The following is a 21,212-nucleotide window of genomic DNA, read 5'->3' as shown; positions in this document are numbered from 1 at the left end:
CTCTAATCTACCCCCAAGTTTTGTCTAGGAGTCCACAATTGGCTCCTTTGTTGCGAGTAACTCGTTATGGATGGAGTATAATTTGTTTGATAATATGTATAACAATGGTGGAACCTCCATTGAATTGAAGTGCTCGTACTAAGGTCATGAGTATAACATAACTTGCTCATTTCTCAACCAAAATACATGCATATATTATTAAAATTCTCACAATTCAACATACAATCATATGGGACAATCAATTTCAACAATTATACATCACATAAGAAAACCCCAATTTGATTTTTGGGCATTTTTCAAAAAATCCGAGAATCTCAAGCTTTCTCTCTCTTCCGCCATGGATGACCTTGCTGCTCTCCTTCGCCGTAACCACCACCAACTTGTCATCAGGTGAAAACTTGTTCTTCATCGCAAGAAGATGACGATGATTTGATACTTGCTTGAGTCTCGATTGATGAGACAATGGGTGCGACTTGCCGCACCCAATACTTTGTGATATATATATAGGGGAGTTTTTTCCCGAGGTTTTAGAGAGCCACGTAGGATTTAATTTTCTTAACGCTCCATGTAAGATTATAAAGTTTAGTTATAGTCAATTAAATAAGAGATTATTAATTTCTTTTAGAATTAATTAATTCATATGCCAAGCAAGCAAAATTGGCGAATGATATTTTTAATTTTAAATTAATTAAATATAAAATATTATCTTTTGATATTAGGAATTTTATATGCAACAAATTTTAGCATATAGACACAAAAAAAATATAGATTTTAAAAAATCAAACAAACTGTGCATCGCACGAGCTTCATTTAGTAGAGATATAATTTTAAATTTACTATGTAGATTTGTAAAAAACCTTAGTATAACACTTAAAAAATAAAATAAATAAACAAAAAACCACGGTCGCATTTGGTAAGTGTAACATTAAAAAAAAAAATACGGCCACATTATTAAGTGTAACACTTAAAAAACACGGAGAAAATATTCCATTCAAAAGGGCAAGATGCATAGATCAAAGCTAGTTTAATTAATTTCTTTCAAAAGAAAAATCTAATTTAATTAATTAATGAATTGACTATTTTTTTAATTAATTCCCGAAAAAAAAATGATTTGTGTTAATTGTATTTGTCCATCCGTTTTGGTGTAATTGTTTCAAGTTGAGCATCGTAGAATTTTAAGAGGTTGAGTTGACAATAATGGAATGCAAAGATTACGATACAATGATAACTAATGGTAGAAACGAAAGAGTGATTAATCAAGTATTTCTTCCGTTTCTTTATAATTGCAACACACACTTTATCACGATATTTAAGAAAAGTGGATCTCACATGATATAATCAGGGGCGTAGCCAGGAATTTTAAGCTACGGGGGCCGACGATGATTGAATTAATATATAATTATATAGCTTATTATTATAATGATTTTTTTTTAAAAATTGCAGTTTATAACTTTTCATACTTTATTTAAAAACGGTCAATAATATGATAAAATTATTGGTAATATATTTTCCTATATATGTAATAAAAAAAATAAATAAATAAATAAATAAAAAACCAGTATAAATCCATTTATTGAATATCAACCACTCTAAAATTAAGAGTTTTTATTTTTTTTATTATACATTAGACAAAAGTAGAAAATTATTTTTTGTAAAATAAAGCCGATATTTTATATAAAAATAAATTTTACAAGATTAAATACAAGTAGAAGATTGGAGAAATGAAAAGAAAAAAAAATCACTTATAGAAGAGTTGAAGAAGTTAATAGATAATCTGGGGAAAAAAAAAACAAAAAAAGGAAAGAATAAATTGAAAGATCTAATATTGTTAATTGGATAATTAAAGACTTACCTTGGGATAATTTTGAACCTTAAACCTAAGGAACAATACTAGGCCCACTAAACACTAAATAGGATTGTTTTGTTATAATAAAAGTAGTTGGATTACCAAGCATGACATGGGATAATTTTGTTATTATTACTACGAAGTATATAATATTCATATTTTAGATAATAATATTTTTAAAGAGTAATGATCTTAATTCTTCCTTAAACATTTATCTAAAATATTAGTCCAATTCTTTTTTTTTTTTTGTTTTTAATTGATTAATATAATATATATTTAATGAGATTACTTTAAGCGGATTGTTATTAGATTTTGCCAAAAATAATGATAAAATTAAATTGTTTCATAATATTGATATTAACGAAATCACTTAAATTTTTCAGCATGTTCTGTGTGCGGCTAGCCACACCATATAGCGTCGTTTATAAAAGAATAAAGTAACCTTTATAACACTAACCGGGCAACCCCTGTAATATAATTTTTTTATCTAAAATATTATATTATATGTAATAATCTTTTGTTTTGCCTTTTAAATTAGCTTAGGATAATATAATTTCTATATATTTGATGGGTATGTTTTATCAGTTTTTAGTTGCTAAATTTAATAATTTTTATTTAAAAAAACTAAATTTACAATGCATAGCACGGGGCCTAAGCTAGTAAAAATAATAATAAAAAATAAAAAAAAAATACTACCTCCGTCTCCTTTTGATAGTCCCTTATGGACAAATTTTAGTCCCAAAATGTTCACCCCATTTGTTTTTTCTTTTTTTTTTTTTTTTTTTTTTGAATAGACCCCATTTGTTTTTCCAACAACAATTAATATTAATTTTTTACCAAAATTCCCTCCAATTTGCAACAATACTTGTGCAAATTTAAATTTCCCATGTAAATTTTGTTTTCCCATGTACTTTTATCACTTTCTCTCTCTACTTTTTTGCATACCCAATGTCAATTTACTTTTTCAATGAATTTTTACTATTCTTATTTGTGTTTATTAATTCCCGTGAAAAATGCCCATAAGGGACTATCAAAAGGGGACGGATGGAGTAAAAAAAACACGTTTTTGCCTTTATAAGGGCTCGAAAACTTGTGACCCTTGAATCAAATTAGCTATGACTTACCAATGAACCAAGAGCATAGTTACAAAATGTAATGGAGTTAAATTAATAAATTGTATATAAGCAAAACTTTACGGGGGCCATATTCAAAAAAATTTGGGCCGCGGGATTGGGTTGCAGGGGCAAACCCCCCCTGGCTTCGCCCACGGATATAATACACTTAAAATGGGGTTAATATGTTGTTTGAAGTATAACCAAGTGAGTCATGTGCTTTAAATAAAGATAATGGTATAATTTTTCACCATAAAAACCTTCTTTTTCTGGTGTGTTGCAACTATTGTGACATTTCCATTTTAGAAGAATATTGGAACTATAAAGAAACGGAGGAAGTATGATATAGTAAGGCCCTATCTTTTTAAGCGGCTATTTTTTATGGGGAAATGATTTTGGCACACCCTAAAGTGATTTTGGCGCATCCCTATGTGAGAGCACAGTTTTCTATGCTTTTCTCACATAGGGATGTGCCTAAATCAATTTAGGGTGTGCCAAAATCAATTCCCTTTTTTATGTAACAATATCAAGTGTATGGGAATTGATTTAGGCACACCCCTATGTGAGAAGAGCATAGAAAATTGTGCTCTCACATAGGGGTGTGCCAAAATCACTTTAGGGTGTGCCAAAATCATTTCCCCAAGTGTATATAGGAAATGTTGGATTGTCAGATGCAATCCTTTTTTTGATACATTGTCAGATGCAATCCTCATATCACGACATAGCATCTTCTTTTTGATAGGTCATTCACATAAAAATAAACTTAGGGTCAGTTCTGATTGACTGAAATGAGCTGATGAATTGAATATTTTATAAGAGGAGGATATAAGGTATTGAACTGAACTTAAGCTAACGAGAACAAACCCTTTAATTAACCTTATTTTAACTTATATTATGCTGCGGTATAGTGATTAATTTTGGAGGGAGAGGTTAGAGGTTCAATTCGCGGTCTTTCCCATATTTTCAATCAAAATCCGTCATTTTGCTACTGGTACAACTGCAGAAGTAGTTAATAAAAAATGATAAAAAAAAAAATGGGTAGAATTTTATGTAACTGATAGTGAGGGATAGCTCAAGTGGTTAGTATTCTTCTCCTAACTACAGGAGATTTTGGAATCGACTGATCCATGTCTAAAAATATGATTCTAATAAGATTTGAACCCACAACCTCAAGTTTTAACTACAACATGTTAGCCACTAATTTATTACCATATTAAATGTCATTTAATAAAAAATAAATATTAATAAAGATTTTTATCATGGAAATAATGCAATAATTTGGGGCATTGTTTGAGCCTAACACAAGTGTAGATTAAAAAGAAGTGAAGAGAGTAATATGGTGAATATTTTCTCGCTTTATGTTTAACTGTTTACATACTTTTCCAATTAATAAAGACACTTCAAACAAATTAAGCTGGTTCCCTACGAAAAAGAATTAAAATAAAGAAGATTCTTGGATATAATCTTAGCCCCCAATTTTTTTAGGCATACAAATGTACATATCCAAATATAGTGATTATAGGTACAACAGGCCTACACAAAAATGTAATTTATAGTAAACATAAATTTGAGCCTACAATATTTTTTTTCTGTTATCTTAATTTATCCTTTCCATCTCTCTAATGGCTGCAATTAAATTCATTTGATACCACAATTCTTAAATTCATTCATTCTCATATTCAATCATCTCTTTTCTTCCTAATATTTTTTTAGGCAAAATCAACTTTTCAGTCGATATTTCTAACCATTATCTCCTCCTTACGTCCGTTGCTCTCAACTTCATCATTAAAAGATAGATTACAATATACCTTCATTAATTATTCAAAGATCAAATTCATCTTTGTTTATAAACATTTCTTTGTAATTCTCAAATTTTGAAATTGAGCAAAAAAATCACGTACATGCATGTACGTTGATAAGAAATTCATTAGAACATTTGGGCATGAAAAGGATTTTGTTGGTGCAACTACTTCAGCTTCTCATGTAAAGTCGTCTAAGGTTATACGATTGATTGCATGAAATTCTTGTCGGAGATTGCCATTGTTGTTCGATCAAATATTTTCATTTAATTCCTTAGTCGGGTGCACATAGAGTTAGGTATAATATCCATGTTACATTTTCTAGAACGTAATGACTACAAATATAAGATCTCGATCAATGAAGGGACCACCAGAGAGAGTAACGGAGGAGCCTATAACCCTAAAGAGTTCCCTATGCACGGTAACAAGTGTTTTTCTAACAAATATTGCGGGGTATTGGAGAAATGTTAGTGTATTATGGTGTAAAAACCTAATGAACATTTCCTTTAGCATCATTATAGATGGATGTGAAGGTGATATGGAAAGGCAAACAACGTGCAAGGTAGAGTTAAAACCTTGGCATTTTTGGAGCAAGAAAGGGTATAAATCTTTTGAGATGGAACACAATAAGGTACCGGAGGAGTCCAGCCACCAACTCGACGTGTATTGGGATCTACAATCTGCCAAGTTCGCTGGTAGTAGCCCCGAGCCATGCTCAGACTACTACGTAGCACTTGTATCCGATGAAGAGGTGGTGCTTTTACTAGGGGATTTCAAGAAAAAGGCATATAAGCGCACAAAGAAAAGGCCAGCCCTAGTAGATGCAATCCAATCCTTAAAGAAGGAGACGGTGTATGCTAAGAAGAGTTTCGCGACAAGGGCACGTTTCACTGAAAGCAAATGGGAGCATGACATAGTGGTAGAGAGTTCAACAACGGGAACTAAAGACCCGGAGATGTGGATTAGTATCGATGGAATCGTTCTCATTCATATCAAGAACTTGCAATGGAAGTTCCGAGGGAACGAAACAGTGGTGGTTAACAAGACGCCGATTCAGGTGTTGTGGGACGTACATGCATGGCTGTTTTGTAATCCAGGAACAGGGTATGGATTGTTCATATTCAAGCCGGGAGTATCCGAAATGGACACAGATAAGGAGGGAAGCAATAGAAGTGGAGCTAGTGACAATAGTTGTGGTAGTATGTTTTACTCAACACAAAGTGCTCAAACCAAAATAGTTGATTTTTGCCTGTTATTACAAGCTTGGAAAACTGACTAAAATTGAATCATACAATTCTGATTATTCATATTATCAATAGTATTTGCTTTGTCATGTAAATACAATTTATTTCAATGTTTATTATTATGGTTTATATAATTAGATCCCTACATTTTTACTTTAAGCAAGGGTCAGTTTAAAGGTGTCAATTCGGATAATTGGGTCAGGTCTAATTGAATTTAGTTGGGTTGGGTCTTTCTGATAAGTCCTACTAAATCATTGTGCCCATAGTTTAGATTTGAATCTAGTTACTTCTTGGTTAAGCTGGATTTTGTCCGGCTGATATGTTTTTTACAACCTTTACGTCGGTTTTACTCAATGTAACATTTACAGCAACAATAATGTGCACTTGTGCAGGACAATACTATTATCACTATCACTGATTAAGCACATTAATATTTAAAAAAATAATAATAATAAATAAATAAAACAACAAACAAAAAAAGTCACCATCTTCACTAATTAGCATCATCACCATGTATTATCCCTTTCGTTATGTCATTATTGGCATTATCATTTTTTGTCTGAGTATCTCAAGGGAAACCAAGTCATTATCGAGAAAGGTATTTTGAGTAGATCATCAAACAGGTTGGATTGGGTTCGTGTCAAATTCAAACAGGGTGATTTCGAGTTTGGGTCCAGCAATGCTTGTCCTAACCCCAAAGCCTCAGTTTTTGGGGTTTCGGTTTAAGTAACAGGGCTGGCTATCAGGCATGAAAACAGACAAGTAAACACAGACCCAATGGTTCCAAGGGTCTCCAATTTGGAAAAATTACCAGCTAAGATGTAAAAAAAAAAAAATCTGCATTGAAGATCATAATATGATAACCGCGCTTGTTGGTAACGTAAACCTGTTCAGCTGTGTGAGGTGTAAACTGTAAGATAAGCAGTGTAAGGGCAATAGCAATAAGAGGTTTGTGGGAACAACTTAGAGGTTTGTTCACAAACCTCTTGTTGTTGGGTTGAGGTTTGTTGTGGAGAGGTTTGTGTAGACAAACTGGTTTGTCTTTGGTTAGTTGGCAACAATGTGAAGCTTTTCTCTTTTTTTTTTTTTTTTTTAAGGAAAAAAAGTTACGGGAATGAATTTAATGAGTTATATTAATAGTGGGTCCCATACATAAACCTGTAAATAGGTTTATCTATTGTTGATGAAAGGTTTGTTAGGGAAGAGGTTCGTGTAATGATGACGTGTCAAGTGAACAAACCTCTTGTTCTATTGTGGATGCCCAAGATCAAACCTCCAATTTTCGGTTCCGTTTGCCAGTGGTTGCAGGTGCAATGAATAAGAATTCCTCCAATAATATACCTGTTTTCCCCTTGTTGAAACCATTCCTCTTTACTCCCAGAACATAAGTACACTTGCCAAATATACCTGGTTTTAAATAACTTTAAACTCTCTGAAAAGATTACTGACTAAATATTGACAACATGTTCTAACCTACTGAAAAAACCGAAAGGCATTATCCTATCTGGGCCTTAGATGACCTCCGCTTCTTCCTCTAGACCTAAATTAGGCTTTCAAGAGCTACCAAAACCACCTTCATTCTCTACCTTGTGTAAGTACAATTTCCTGCTGGTTTCAGCCCTCGTGATCAATAGTATGTGAGGGGCTATCCAAATCTCCCGTTTCTGCAGAGGCAAAAGAATGGAAGGAATCTACAGTTGAAGTACAGGAAATAGAGTCCTCGGAATCTGACACAATATGTTGTTGATGTAGAAAGTCATGTTCTTGTTCTTCGTCTGGTTCTGATGCTTCTGACCCAGAAGCTCCAAGCAAAAGTTTATTAATGGCAGCCTTGGCAGCCTCAGAGAACCACTCATCCTCTGGAAGTGTGCTGAAACAAAAAAACAAAAAAAAAAAATCATAAGAAAACAGACATATATTAGTTTAAAACCCATCAGAAGTAAACGAGATACCTCTGCGGATCAATGCCTCTTGCAGAAAAGGTTTTGACTGCACGAGCAATGATTCCAGATGCTAGCTGTAGCACATGTCTTGATGAATAGCCAGCAAAGCGTGCAATTTCAACAGTGAAATGCATATCAAGAGTCAACTGCCATGATAAACAATCAACAAAAATTACTCCGTATTTCGATTTTGATTTTGCACACCAAGCAGCATCAGATGAGAAGAAAAGGCATGCACTAATCTTCCAACACTCTTTGTTAATATTCTTCAAATGAGGTAGGTTTATGATGAGTAACATTTATGTCACTCTTAGGGAGTAGTTTAGAGTCCTTTTTATGCTTTCTTTCTCGTGTTTTTCCCTTTTATTCTCTTGTTTTCTAGCTAATAAGGTTTGTAGTCCATTTTGTGTTTTCTTGCATTTTAGGGGTATTTTCGTCTTTTCCACTTTACTCGCTTTACCCTCTTTTATTGTAGGTGTTGTTCGAGGCTCGGAATCTAGTTTGGAAGATCTCCAAGTGTTTTGGATGCTCGAGAAATGACTTCGTGTCGTTTGGTTGGCTAGAGTTCAAGGCAAGGAGCAAGCTTCCACTCATGGCACTAGCGCTCTCATACATCACCATCATCACATGCCTTGGTCCCGAGTGCGCAAAAGTGAGGAATTTGGAGCTGCCTTGTTCATCACCATATCACGAGCATGATGCTCGAGAGCGCACTTGAGCTCACCAGCAGCCGTGCATCCTTAGCTCGAGGGGAGCGCTAGCAGCAGCAACAAAGGGTGCGTGAGCGCAGACCCACCTGTGCGTGCACGCAGACCCCTACGGGTGTTGTTGCGCGCACGCACCACCTTCTCCGTTCTCTTTGTTTTATTTTGCTATTTATACCCCTTGACTTTTCCTTTTTCGGGGTATGACGTTTTTCTTTGTACTAGACTATTTTTCCCCATTTGTAAAGAGAGAAACACCCTTAGTTCTCCTTTGGTAGAGAGAGAAAGTGTGAATTTCTTCATTGATGAGCTTGGATTTTGAAGAAGGAACTTGTTCAACTTTTGTAGATCTTCAACTTCAATTAATGAGCAATTTCTTACTCTTTCTCTTTACCTTTGCATTTAATTTTGTTTGCTTATTTTGATTCTCTTTCTTTGCTTATTAATCATGTTGATTTGATGATTGATATTGCTTTTAACATGATTAGTGAGTAGTCTCCTTACTAGGAGAATTGGTGATGGTGTAGTTGAATCTCAAGTATGCTTTGATATTGGAATTGTTGTGATTGTGATTAAAGTCTTTGTTTTGCACATCTTACTAGTTGTTTCTCTTGGGTGGCCAACCATTAGTCATAACTAGGTGGATTGACCTAAGTTGTAGCGATAGCTTGGCTTAGAAATTTCCATTGAACGGTTTTGCTAGATTTTTACCTTGATTTACTCGACCTAAGACGATAGTGTAGGTCGTTGATGAATTGAGAAAGCAATTGACTCCGATAGGAAGTTAAATTGTGTCGTAAACCGTTGATGTGTGATACTTAGTTCATGTTCAATAACAATTTCATCTCCATTCATGCTTGAGTGAAAACTCTCCTAAGCCTATTCCCTTAGTGTCTTAATTACATTGCCTTAATTCGTTTAATTTCCATTTTAGTACCTTTAGTCTCTATTTTAGTGTCTTTAGATAACTACATTTGACTTTTCGAGATAGCTTAAGTGGCTAGTAGTGATTGCATTGTTTAGTTGCTCCCTGTGTTTCGATCACTCTACTTACCTTATACTCATTTTAGGTTAGTTGAGTGTTATAAATTTTATTTGATCTAGGGATAGTTGTTAACGACACAATTATTACCTTGTCAGTTTACAGTATGGTAAGTTAATAATGGGCGGCAAATCTTAGGCGACTCACACACTAACTTATAGTGAGAATGTGAGCTTAACATATTACTTGAATAATAACAGGTCATTCCAGTTTATTAAGCAGTGTTACTTGGTATCACAATGAGTTATTACAAGATGGTTGATTTTGACCAAAAAATTGATGCGTCCTTGAATGAAGAAATACAAAAAACCATACAAAATTAATTACCTGCTGCAAGCCAAATGGCTTTAATGGAACTGATTCATCCTCAAATACACCCCAAAATTCCTGTTCATCAGACAACCACATGACTATTGTTTCTGTCAGCCTTGCCAGTAGAACTTTCTGAAGCTTCTCTTTTCCAAGCAATACATCCCCAGCAACAGTAGCTAATTGTTGAAGCCTTGCAAACAAAGCCTGTGAAAATTTCAGGTCAGCTTCTTTTACAAATGAGATCTTGAGTAATACAATTCAGTCAGGCCACTGCATATCTGTGAATGACACGATACACCAATACTGAAAGGAAACAGCTAGCAGTTGGAATTTCTGTGTTTAAAAAATATTCACGGGATCCCTATAATGTATTAAACCCCTATTATATTTTCAAAGGTTTAAAAGTTTTGAAAACAAATAGTGGTTTTGACTTTTGAATGCCAACTACAGCACAATATTGACATAAGCATGTTAAATTGCTCTAGTTTAATGATTCTCAGTAGAGATCTATAATCACTAAAAGATGACTTCATCACTGTTGTCTCATTCAGAGAACCAAATCAATGGCACTATTTTCCAAGAAAAGCCAAATACATAATCCTGAGCTCTTAAAAGCACTCTCATCTTTTTCTGGCATCATGCTTGACCACAGGGAAGCATAAGATTTGTTGTCCATTAGCAAGTCTATCGCTTCTTATTATCTCTACAAAATATTTGGCTACCGTAGAGCATTAACTGAAGGCTTATTTAAAAAACTAGCCTCAAAAAGGCTTATGAAACTATTATTATCTGTCCTTTTTCATTTTAGATGATGCTTGCTTTGGGTTTTATAGAATCTTTCTTAGCAGGACTGTGACTTGCCCTTTCTATAAGTCTAAGATATTTATGGGACGTTTGGTTGTGAAGCTCCAGAAAAGGAGAGAAGAACTCTGTTTTTTATTCTGTGAGCCATGGGCATTAGGTTTTATTTGTTCATTCTCTACCTTCATTCCTCCTAAATTGGATCACCCCTATCAATTACTCTAGAATCCCCCCCCCCCCGGATTCCACTTGGATATCCTCTCTGAAATTGAGCCTTTTGAGTATTTGGCAAATGGGTCAATCGGGTCGGGTCTAGTCAGGTCATTTTGGGTCGGCTAACATTCGGGTCGGGTTGGATCAATAGGGTTTAGGGTATGGCTCGAGTCAGTTACCGGGTGAGGTCTTTTCGGGTCGGGTCATATCAATTCAGATTATGAGCTTGGCTACAGTTGGAGATGAACAATTTGAGTCATTTTTGGCACAAGACATTTTTAGTTCGGTTGTAAGGTAATTTTAGTTCAGGTTATTTCAGGTATCAGTTTAAACACTTCGAATTAACTTTGATCGAGTCAATTTCAGGTCGGGTCGGGTCAGTTCGAGTTTCAGGTCAATATTGGATCAACTCTATTTTCGGATCGGGTCGGGTGATTTCGAGTCCATGCTTTTTGGGTCAATTTTGGATTACGGGTTGGGTCATCGGGTTTGGGTCAGAATTGTCAAGTCTTCACCAGACACAAAACAATAAATTGAACAGTGAGAGGAAAAAAAAAAAAAAAAGATTGGCCAAAAAAGGTATGCTAAAATCCTAACACCTAAAATAATCTCATCTATGCACTAGTCTCTCTCCTTAAATGTAAAATTGTGGAACAAAAATTGTGGTTGGATTTGTTAGTTGGTATCATGATCCGACTACCAATGGTCCAATACAAGGCCTTGTGGATAAAACCCGAGAAAGCTGGCAGTGGATATGGAAAAAAATTAGAACGGCATGTGTTAGTCAAGAAGGGGAAGGCTTAGGCCATCTTGCTCACTGCCCTACTTATTGTCATATCTAGGATCTTGATTCCTGATTATACTTTACGTCAAACTTAGTGATATTTTAACTAATAACGTCTCCTTTTGCTGATAATATAATACTATTCTCAAGTATACTGAACAGAAATTTCATCAAGGTCCAAAATGAGACGTGACTACTAGCACACAAACAGAGTGAATAGCATCATTAAACATAAAGTTTAAAATAAGTCAACAGAACGAAGTAGAAAGTAGAAAGTCAAAGTAGCTAACTGTTAAGCATGAAGCTAGAGCACCTAGAAGAGAATTACCTGGAATGGAAGTGAAGGAAGCGGAACTGATTCCCACTGTAAGTTCTCCCCTTCTTCATCAACATATATTCTGGCATCAAGCCGTGAATTCCCCTCTCTAGAATAAATGAAGTTCAAAACATATTGCCGGCAAAAATGATCCCTGAGCTTGTCTAGAGAATGCTGAAGCTGACGTCTCCAATCCTTGAACTCAACAGCATTACCTCCTATAGATGAGATGCTCTCATGGGATCCAATGCTTGGATCATGAGTCTCCATATTAACATTCCAAATTCTTGACACTGCCATCGGGAGTAGCTCATCTGCAACACTGTTAGCAACCCCCAAAAGCGCAAGCTGTTGTGAATCTGTCTCAGCTTTGAAGGGAAGAGTCTCCTTCAGCTCTGTAATGCCATCATCCTCTGAAGGACTCGGTAAAGCTTTAGTTAGAAGGTCCACATAACTATCAAATAGTTGCACAGTTCTACTTAAAAGATTTCCGCCAAACTGTAGAATGGCCAAGGGAGTCAACTGGTCAACAATATCCTGCAGTTCCATAAAAGAGACATTAAGAACCCAATAGACGGAAGATATTTGAGCAAGTTATATTAGATCATCTCATCTGAAAAAGGCTGGTGCTTTACCATATGGTGAAATTAAAAGGAAAAGGTGTAAATGAATCAAGCACAATGACATTGAATAAGTGCTTTAGCTCAAACCATAAACCAAAAAAATTTGCTATTAAAGCATTGCGGCGATTGCGCCACAAGTATAAAAAATATTTGCTATTAAAGTGTTGCGCCACAAGTACCCACAACAGCTTTTTTTCCTTACCCTACCAAACCCCCTGAAACTAACCTGCATCTAATCCAAAACCTCTGAAGGACAAGATTTCTCATGCAATGCAAACAGCTCCTTCTAAGGTTACTTTCCAGTTGCCACTTCACACCGTAGAAATATATGTGAACGAGACTCACTATGCTCACACAGATATCAAGTGAAATTAAGTATTCCGGCCTACACTTTTGGAGCATGTGATTAATACTCTTTCCACCAAAAGCCAATCTCCACACAAAAAATCCTCCACACTAAAACCCTTGCCTTTATAATAAAGTCTGAATACTGAAGTGGCCAATCCAAGACACTAAGAAAATAATTTAATAAAAAAAAAACTACAATGAGTCCTCAGTCGACACCCTAGCATTGTTCACTGCAGCTACTTGAAGATCAAGAATCTCAACTAAAGAAGATAGCTCTCTATCTCCTCTGAAAAATTAAATAGCAAGCATTATTACACCTTATTTTTTTTCTTTTTCTTGTCGGATTATTCGGGAATTAAGACCAAAACCAAACATAGTGAATTCTAGGAAGGAGGGAAAAAAAAAAACAATCTCCTCTCCAAACATCTTCTCAATAATGAATGAAACTACCATTTCCAAGCCTCACTAAAGGGGAAAATAAACTTCCAAAGCAAACAATGCTCCACTCTAAGAGTCACCCTAAGCATCCCACCCAATTGATGGATGGCTCAATGCCAATGGAACTCAAGAACACAAAGAAAATATCATAATCATTACCAAATTTTGCAAACTTCTATAAAAAAAAAAAAAAAAAATTTAAAAAGAAGTCTGCATAAAACACCAAATTTCAACTCACATCACAAGATAATCTTTCCTCACATTCGTAGACCCAGCTCACATTGACGTGCATATTCCAATACTAACTTGGATAAAAAGTATTTTGCAGCGTTGTAGGAATGCAGAAGCACTAAAGATTTCCAACAACAAAAAATGGAGGGGAAAAAAAATCTTAACTATGTACAGTATATATCAATCTTAACACCTATTTCAAATCAGACTACAGAGTTTTATTCTCCATTCTAATTAACATAACTTTAGAATTTTTTCATTTTATTGGTTCCTGTCTTCCTTTCTCACTTAATCCAAACCAGAGTAGAAGAATACAAGTCTCCAGTCAAATTATCATAGCATTGGAATTTCTTGATGTTGCATTGTTGCTGATTCCATTTATCTTCCTGTATAGACTAGTTTCTTACATCCTCATAACAGCCTCGTGAATTTGGACACTACTGTGAAAGGCTTAGCAGGATCATTACATAACATCCAAAATTACAGTACTCCTATCATCATTATTTGCATATTACCTTGTAATACAAAATTAAACAGCATGATATGCGACATCTAAACAGCATTATAATTAAACACAATTATACAAAGGCCGCAACAATAAAATACCCTCAATTTATCCAGTTTTTACTCAGCATGACACAAGAATGTCAGAAATTAAATGTAATTGCAACATTACTGATAGAAAAACACGGTCATTGAACATTTCTTCACTTCTAGAAATAAATAGAAACAAAACCAAAAAAGCTTGTAGCTTGGGACAGAAAGGAATTTCCCAGAAAATAGCAAAGGAGAGCAGGATGACAATATATTTTAAAAAAATAAATAAATAAATAAATAAAAGGAAAGAAAGAAAGAAAGAAAGAAAGAAAGCAAAGACTTTAAATTTTCATCATTATCAACAACAACAACAACAACAAAGCCATAGTCCCAAAATGATCTGGGGTCGGCTAACATGAATCGTCATAAGAAACCATACGATATAGAAAAAGAAACATAACAAGATAATTAGTTAAATTTTTTTTTGAAAAAAAGGTGTGTAAAGTGAGAATCAGAATGAGCATCCAAGTAAAAATTAAGGGAGTTTTAAAGTAAACTTTAAATTTTCACCAAACAAGAAAATTCTACTAAGGAAATGTACGATCAACCTCGGTTGTCTTCACACAAAACAACCTCCTAGATGTAGCCAGTTTGCATAGTCTCTTTATATTCTTAAATTTCCCTTATTTTCTTAATGGCTATTTTACCTAATATGTTACCTTTTAACAGCAGTTCATTGACTTATTTATGGTTCACGGAATGGATCAATACTTGTGATTTTCTTAAGCAACATTTAAGAAAAGAAACTCACTTTGATAATAGAGATAAACTTCACTCCATTACTTATAAGAGCATTATCCGGTGAGGGCGCAAAAACTGACAAAGGAGATAAAAACCGAGGAGACAACATAGGACTCTCATCATTATCTGAAATATCTAGAAATACTCGTCTTGCTCTTCTAAAGTTCATCTCCAAAACTTCATCCATATAAGGCCGCATTAGTACCATAAGCAACTTAGAGAGCTTGATTCCCTGTAATTCCAGGATTATACAATTGCTGAGACTCGCCTGTACACAGATACTAGCTGCACGCAGTGCAGTAACTGTCTCAGATGAAGGCCCATGCTCCTTAACAAACCGCACAAAAAATTCAATTTCCTCCTCTGCCCATTGAACCACTCTATTTGTGTATATAGGATCATCACCAAATGTAGAATGTGATTCCTTCGCAGCTAATGAGATAAAAGAAAATATAATTTTTGACAATGTAGCTGGGTATGTCTCTGGATAAAGGGAACATGATGGAACAGAAGCCTCAACTCTGTTTCTGAGGCGAGAAGCGTATCTTTTGAGCAGTATCTGATGTGCTAGGGGTCCTTTTCCAAGTTTTAGCAAACCACATAAAGCCTGCTTCAGCTCAACGTCGCCAAGTGAAGGCTGACTGCTGATTCCTACAAACTGATCCTCAAGAGTAGCCTTTCTTTTTAAGAAAGCAGATTTATAAAAGGATACATTTGATGAAATATCTCCAGCATTTCTCAGGTCTGGTGAGCTTTTTTCCTCCATTTCTAAAGCTTCCAAGGCATCCTGCAGTTTATGCTCAGCTAAGAGGAAATCGATCTTTTCCAAAAATATTCTTTTTGCATCATAGGTGTCTTTACATAGCAAATCATCTTGCTCACAATTCTGCAATTCAAGTACGTTTTCTTGCTCACCAGCTTTGATGCACTCCTCTAATTCACGAAATACGCCACTCTCCAGATCCTGTACCAAAATTCCTTGGGCAGAAATGTGCTTTCTCAGATCAGTCAATTCATGTTCCATTTCAACAACTTCTTCCGCTAATCTGTGACATGGTAGATTAACATATTAAAGCATGATCTTTAGGCATCCAATATAATGGTGGCATGGTGCAATGTGTCATCGAATGACATCTCTAAGAGAAATATGAAATCCAATAAATTATGAGCTAGAAGGCAAATTTAACTTCCTCGATTTCATCTTTGGTAGCAGTCTCATTATCTTTATATATTTTATTTCACCCAAAGCTTTTCACTTCAAAGGCTTGTAAAACAAATTAAAATTACTCACTATTCACTAACACATTCTCAATGTTGATGAGCCAGGTTTGGTCCACAAACATATTTCTTCTGAAGTTATGGGATTTTCAAAAGATGAACTTTCTTTCTCCAGACCTGAACTAGGGTTCAGGAGTTACAGTGTTCCCACTATTAATAACATACAAAAACGGAGGTTCATAATAGAAAAAAGCTGTGCTTATCATATCTAAGACCTTGATCATAAGACTATTAACCTAAGATCGCATTTAAGTTACTAATGGAAAGTAGTGTCACTTCCACAAGACATGTGACTTCATCTCTTGCATGATGCATGTAGTGCAAATTATGAGACCTTATTGCCACAATACACTTCATGTCTCCTTCAGAGCATTGCATGTCAATAAGTCATACACTAAAGACCAGGAGCTAACTAACATTTTAGTTAGACACTACTCAGAATATCCACTTAACATGCCAAATTAAGTTGCCTCTATGCAAAGACATTTAATCCAAGATTTAGAATTGTTTAATCAATCACATCGGTATCAATAAACCTACCATATTGTTAGCACAACTTTTACAGTTATATAAACTTCAACCTAGAATCTCTATTCATGAGAGACAATTTAATGCAAGTAACATGGGAGCATGTTTTGAGAAAAAGGGAGGTCATTAAACTTGATGAAAAATACAACCAAATATGTAGGCAACATCTTTCTTTTCAACACAGTGCTATTTTTGAATATCTAGCCTATTATTTAAAGAAGCAAAGATTTCTTACAATTTTGTATGAGACAAGTGATAGAACCTAAAACAATTCAGCTGCCCAAGCCCTCAACAAGTATTCTAACCACCAAGCGACAAAAAAAATGCATGAAGGTCTGTGCTGTCAAATATGAAATTTTATATTTAAAGAGAATTTGGAATCAACAAGTGAATACTGGCTACAATAAAGGAAATTCAAAAGGTGGTTCTATGATACCTCAGGAAAGCCAAGTACTTTGCCCTTGTATTTCCACACAAATTCTCCACTGAATCCTTCAGATCCAACAGCTCACAGCACAATCTTCTGATTCCCTTTAGTAATTCATGTGCAACACGTGTGAGAGTAAGAAAGCAGCTAGATACATAGAAGGCCGAGAGGAACATAATAAAACCACAAAAGGCGAAAAATGGATAAACCAGATACACGTAGCTCTAAAAAGAAAACAGTGCATATAATATAATGACGAATATGAGACTTAATTTATTCCTTGGCATCATTTTCTAAGATAGGTTAATATCAACACTGCAGAGCTTTAGAGGTACTTGAAATTTCCTTCACTGAGCTACACTCATCTTTGTCCATCTGTCCTTCATTTTAGTCAGTGTTTTAAGGGTCGTAAGTTCCATTTCATCTAAATGTTCAAGCTGAATCTTAATCTTATACATGTCTTTACCATTTTAGGGGTTGTTGTTCTTCTACATGGCTTCATTTCTTGTGGATAAGTAGCTCTCAATTAGGGCTTTCTAGTCATTTACCTGTTATGACGGATGTGAGGGAGAAACAAAATAAGAATGTATTAACAAGAACACACAGATTTACGTGGTTCACCAATTATTAAATTGGCTACCTCCACGGACAGACGAGAGAAAAATGTTTTATTGATCTTGAGGATCTTTTCCAGATTACAGATTATATATTACAAAGTGATATTGAATATCCGCATTCAATATCCCTATGAATATATCCCATGATTATCCACCATGAGTATCACCTTATGAAATATTACTAATGAAATTGATGAATGAATATGACTAATCCTAAGGAGTATTTATAGACCTCCTAACCTTGGAGCCCAAGGTAAACTTTACCAAGCTTGATGCCCAAGTATAACACTTGGTGCCCAAGTATTACCAAGATTGGTGCCCAAGTAAAATACTTGGTGCCCAAGGTAGACACATTATATGTCATACAATCGTATTCAAGGCACAATTTAACATTACCATTTTTTCCAGTTGATGATATTGATTTGAATAAAATCTCCTTATTTAACATCCTTATCATATTTTGGAGCTTTCAAGTTCCAATTCCATGTCAACATCTACAATAAACAAGTGTAACACTTCACATTCTTTCCCTCCTCCGAACTATTAATTTGCATTTTTTTTCTTAGAGTTAAGTACTTTGTACCTATGAAGGGAATTTTCAAAATTTCTTTTTAGCATTGAAAATACTATTACAATCATCTTTACGTCCAAATTTAATTCACGGATCTCAAATAAACTATGTTACAGCAGAAATACTGAACCCTTGTGTGAAAAAACCAGCAAACTCCTAGGAGATCATCAACTAATGTTTTAATTTTTCTGGGGGGGTCTTCTAAAAACAGTCCCAAGTATAATCATCTTGCTAATGCTGGGTCTTTTCAGGAGGTCTGTAATGCACAGAAACATAACAGAGATCTTATCAATCATGCTGAATTCTGCTCCACAGCTTTATATATCGCTACGATAAGTCAATTATAAAGGTAAATTCATGCAATCATGCCCAAAAAGTCTCACCACTCGGCCATGTACGAACCATTTTAACCTATAGTCCTATACATAGAAATTATGAGCTGCTCACATCAAATGAGTTCCAAACAAACTCAATGTCAATTTTTTAACCAATATAATTATATAATAAAATTCTTTTCTATTCAATTTTTATTTCATTTTTAAGGCAAGTTTGATTCAACTTACCTTTTTTGAACTTATTTTGTCTAAACAAAATGTTCTATACTAAATTATCCTATTCTTCAGTAAAATTGTCTTAAAGTAACATATTTCATTTGAACTAATTCTCTAAAATAATTCAAAATAAGTTGAACAAAACCGAGCCTTGTTTTTTTAGCATGAAACTCATTTTTCCTTTTCTAATTATTCATAGCTAAATCAACGACTAGAGCATAAGAAGTAAAATCATACAAGCTTAATCGACAAAATATCAAATAAAACAGCAAAATAAGAAAAACCCAAAACCCGGGATCAAATCTCGAATATCATTTTACCCTCGTAGCTCACCTAAACATACGGTACACCCGGGTGTATAATAAAGCGACCATTAAAAAAAACACAGAAGACGACGAGTAAGTAAAACCCTAAAAAGTAAGAAAAGAAAGAGAGAAAACCTTTTCAGTGTTGGATTGAAAGAGAGAGTTGATCTTAGATTGTGGGATTATGCCTTCATGATATGAGAAATCTTCATCTTCGTCACTGCTCTCCATGGCAGAAAACCAACTTTTGATTCAAAACTTCTGGATTAATTTGCGATGAATTATGACAAAATTTTCAACTCAAAGTAGAAAGCTCACTTCAGGACTTCAGGTAAGAAAAACCACTGACCAGAAACTGTGTGTTTGAAAGCTGAATAATTGCTCAAATTAGTAGGGAGTAAATCTCGTTTATTTCGCCTTATCTATTAACTATTACTAAAACAGAAATGCCGATGTCATCAATTCTCTAAAGTGTCTTATGTATCAAATTCTCGAAAAAACTACACATACATTCATTGTATGTGGGAACCACATACATTGTGACATGGCAGCCTTTGATTGGTTTCTTGTTTGGAGCCCAAGTTCCGCTTGTTTTCAGATTTCATTCAAATTTGAATGAAAATTCAAAGGTTTGAAATTCAAATTAATTGTCATTTCCAATGCAATTAATTTATTATTTTTTAAAAAAATTAAAAAAAAAATTCATTTCTGCAACATCGATGAACGTCGCAGAGAGAGAGGACGACGATGGAAGATGAACAAAAAATACCTTGAAGTTGTTCATTATACTTGCAGAAGCTTAAATTTACATCAAGCGCAAAGATTATTTTGTTTAATTGAACAAAATAATCGTTGTTTACCTGAGAATATTGAGAAATTTCGAGTTAATTAGGTTTCTGAAATTTCGATGTGGGGGTTTTCAAATTGGATATATTCCTTTTAATTATGTAAAAGTTTATATATTATTTGCAGAATCTATTGTGTTAAATATTTTGCAGTTTAATTGACTTATTCTTCCTCCATTAATCGTCTCCAATTTGTAAATGAGTATGTTGCAGAATATACCAATTTTCAATTGAAGTAGTGAAATGGGTATGCTCTTCCTATCGATTTCAAATAAAATAGGATATTTTTTTGGAATACTATATTTGTTATAGGCACACAAGTAACCGAGGGCCAAATTGATTAATAAATAATTAGGAGATTTGAAGGTCGACAACAGCAATGGTTGAAAATGGTGTTAGGTCGTCGACAATGGTGGAAAACCCCCAAAATACTCGAACAGTGTTATTAGTAACTCGGGAAACTATACTTGGTACGCACAAGTCTGAAAACGACACAAACAAAACATACTATAAATTTTAGTAACATAGGGAAGTATATTTGGTAAGCACATATCGATTCCGAGTAACGTGATTGTTTTAAAGCAATGTTTCTTCCTTTTATTATATTTTTTTGTTACATTTACAGTGATCTTGTGTAATTAAGCAATGATGTTTATTTAGCAATTGTAATGATTATTTAGTGTGAAAATTGTCATATGTCACAATCAAAATAATGAAGTAAATGTTATCAATTTGTTGACGGATCACTTTCAAACAATTAAAAAGTGTATACTTGTCAAAAGAACTTTCTATGTTACGGAATATAAAATTGTAATAAATGTATTGTTTCTTCTCAAATCCTTAACAAACTAGCATCACGATTTGATAAGGTCCCCTGAAAAATAATCATTGGCTTGTATTTCATTCTATATAAAATATTTAACAGAAAAGTCTTCATTTGTAAATAGTCGTTATTGATATGCGACATATCTTATATAAAATACTAAAAGACGGTAA

The 21,212-nt window shown here is 34.3% G+C and overlaps 2 protein-coding genes across 2 annotated transcripts; one reads left to right on the top strand and one right to left on the bottom strand.

Annotated features, from left to right (window-relative positions):
* The first annotated feature begins 5,088 nt into the window (after window positions 1-5,088).
* LOC145619631 (uncharacterized) lies at window positions 5,089-6,036 on the top strand. The gene has a single exon (XM_081674339.1). The coding sequence runs from the start codon at window positions 5,089-5,091 to the stop codon at window positions 6,034-6,036; it is 948 nt and encodes a 315-aa protein (XP_081530465.1).
* Window positions 6,037-7,353: 1,317 nt separating this feature from the next.
* LOC145619432 (exocyst complex component EXO84C-like) lies at window positions 7,354-19,737 on the bottom strand. The gene is made up of 7 exons (XM_081674117.1): window positions 19,507-19,737; window positions 17,337-17,431; window positions 15,105-16,140; window positions 12,129-12,653; window positions 10,018-10,206; window positions 7,954-8,090; window positions 7,354-7,871 (listed from the first exon to the last, which is right to left on the bottom strand). The coding sequence occupies exons 1-7, from the start codon at window positions 19,600-19,602 to the stop codon at window positions 7,616-7,618; spliced, it is 2,334 nt and encodes a 777-aa protein (XP_081530243.1). The 5' UTR covers window positions 19,603-19,737; the 3' UTR covers window positions 7,354-7,615.
* Between the last annotated feature and the right edge of the window lie 1,475 nt (window positions 19,738-21,212).

The sequence above is a fragment of the Chenopodium album genome, chromosome 27, assembly GCF_948465745.1.
Source record: "Chenopodium album chromosome 27, dcCheAlbu1.1, whole genome shotgun sequence".
NCBI lineage: Eukaryota > Viridiplantae > Streptophyta > Magnoliopsida > Caryophyllales > Amaranthaceae > Chenopodium > Chenopodium album.
The sequence above is the reverse complement of the archived record's forward strand: the minus strand, read 5'-3'. Positions and strand labels throughout refer to the sequence as shown.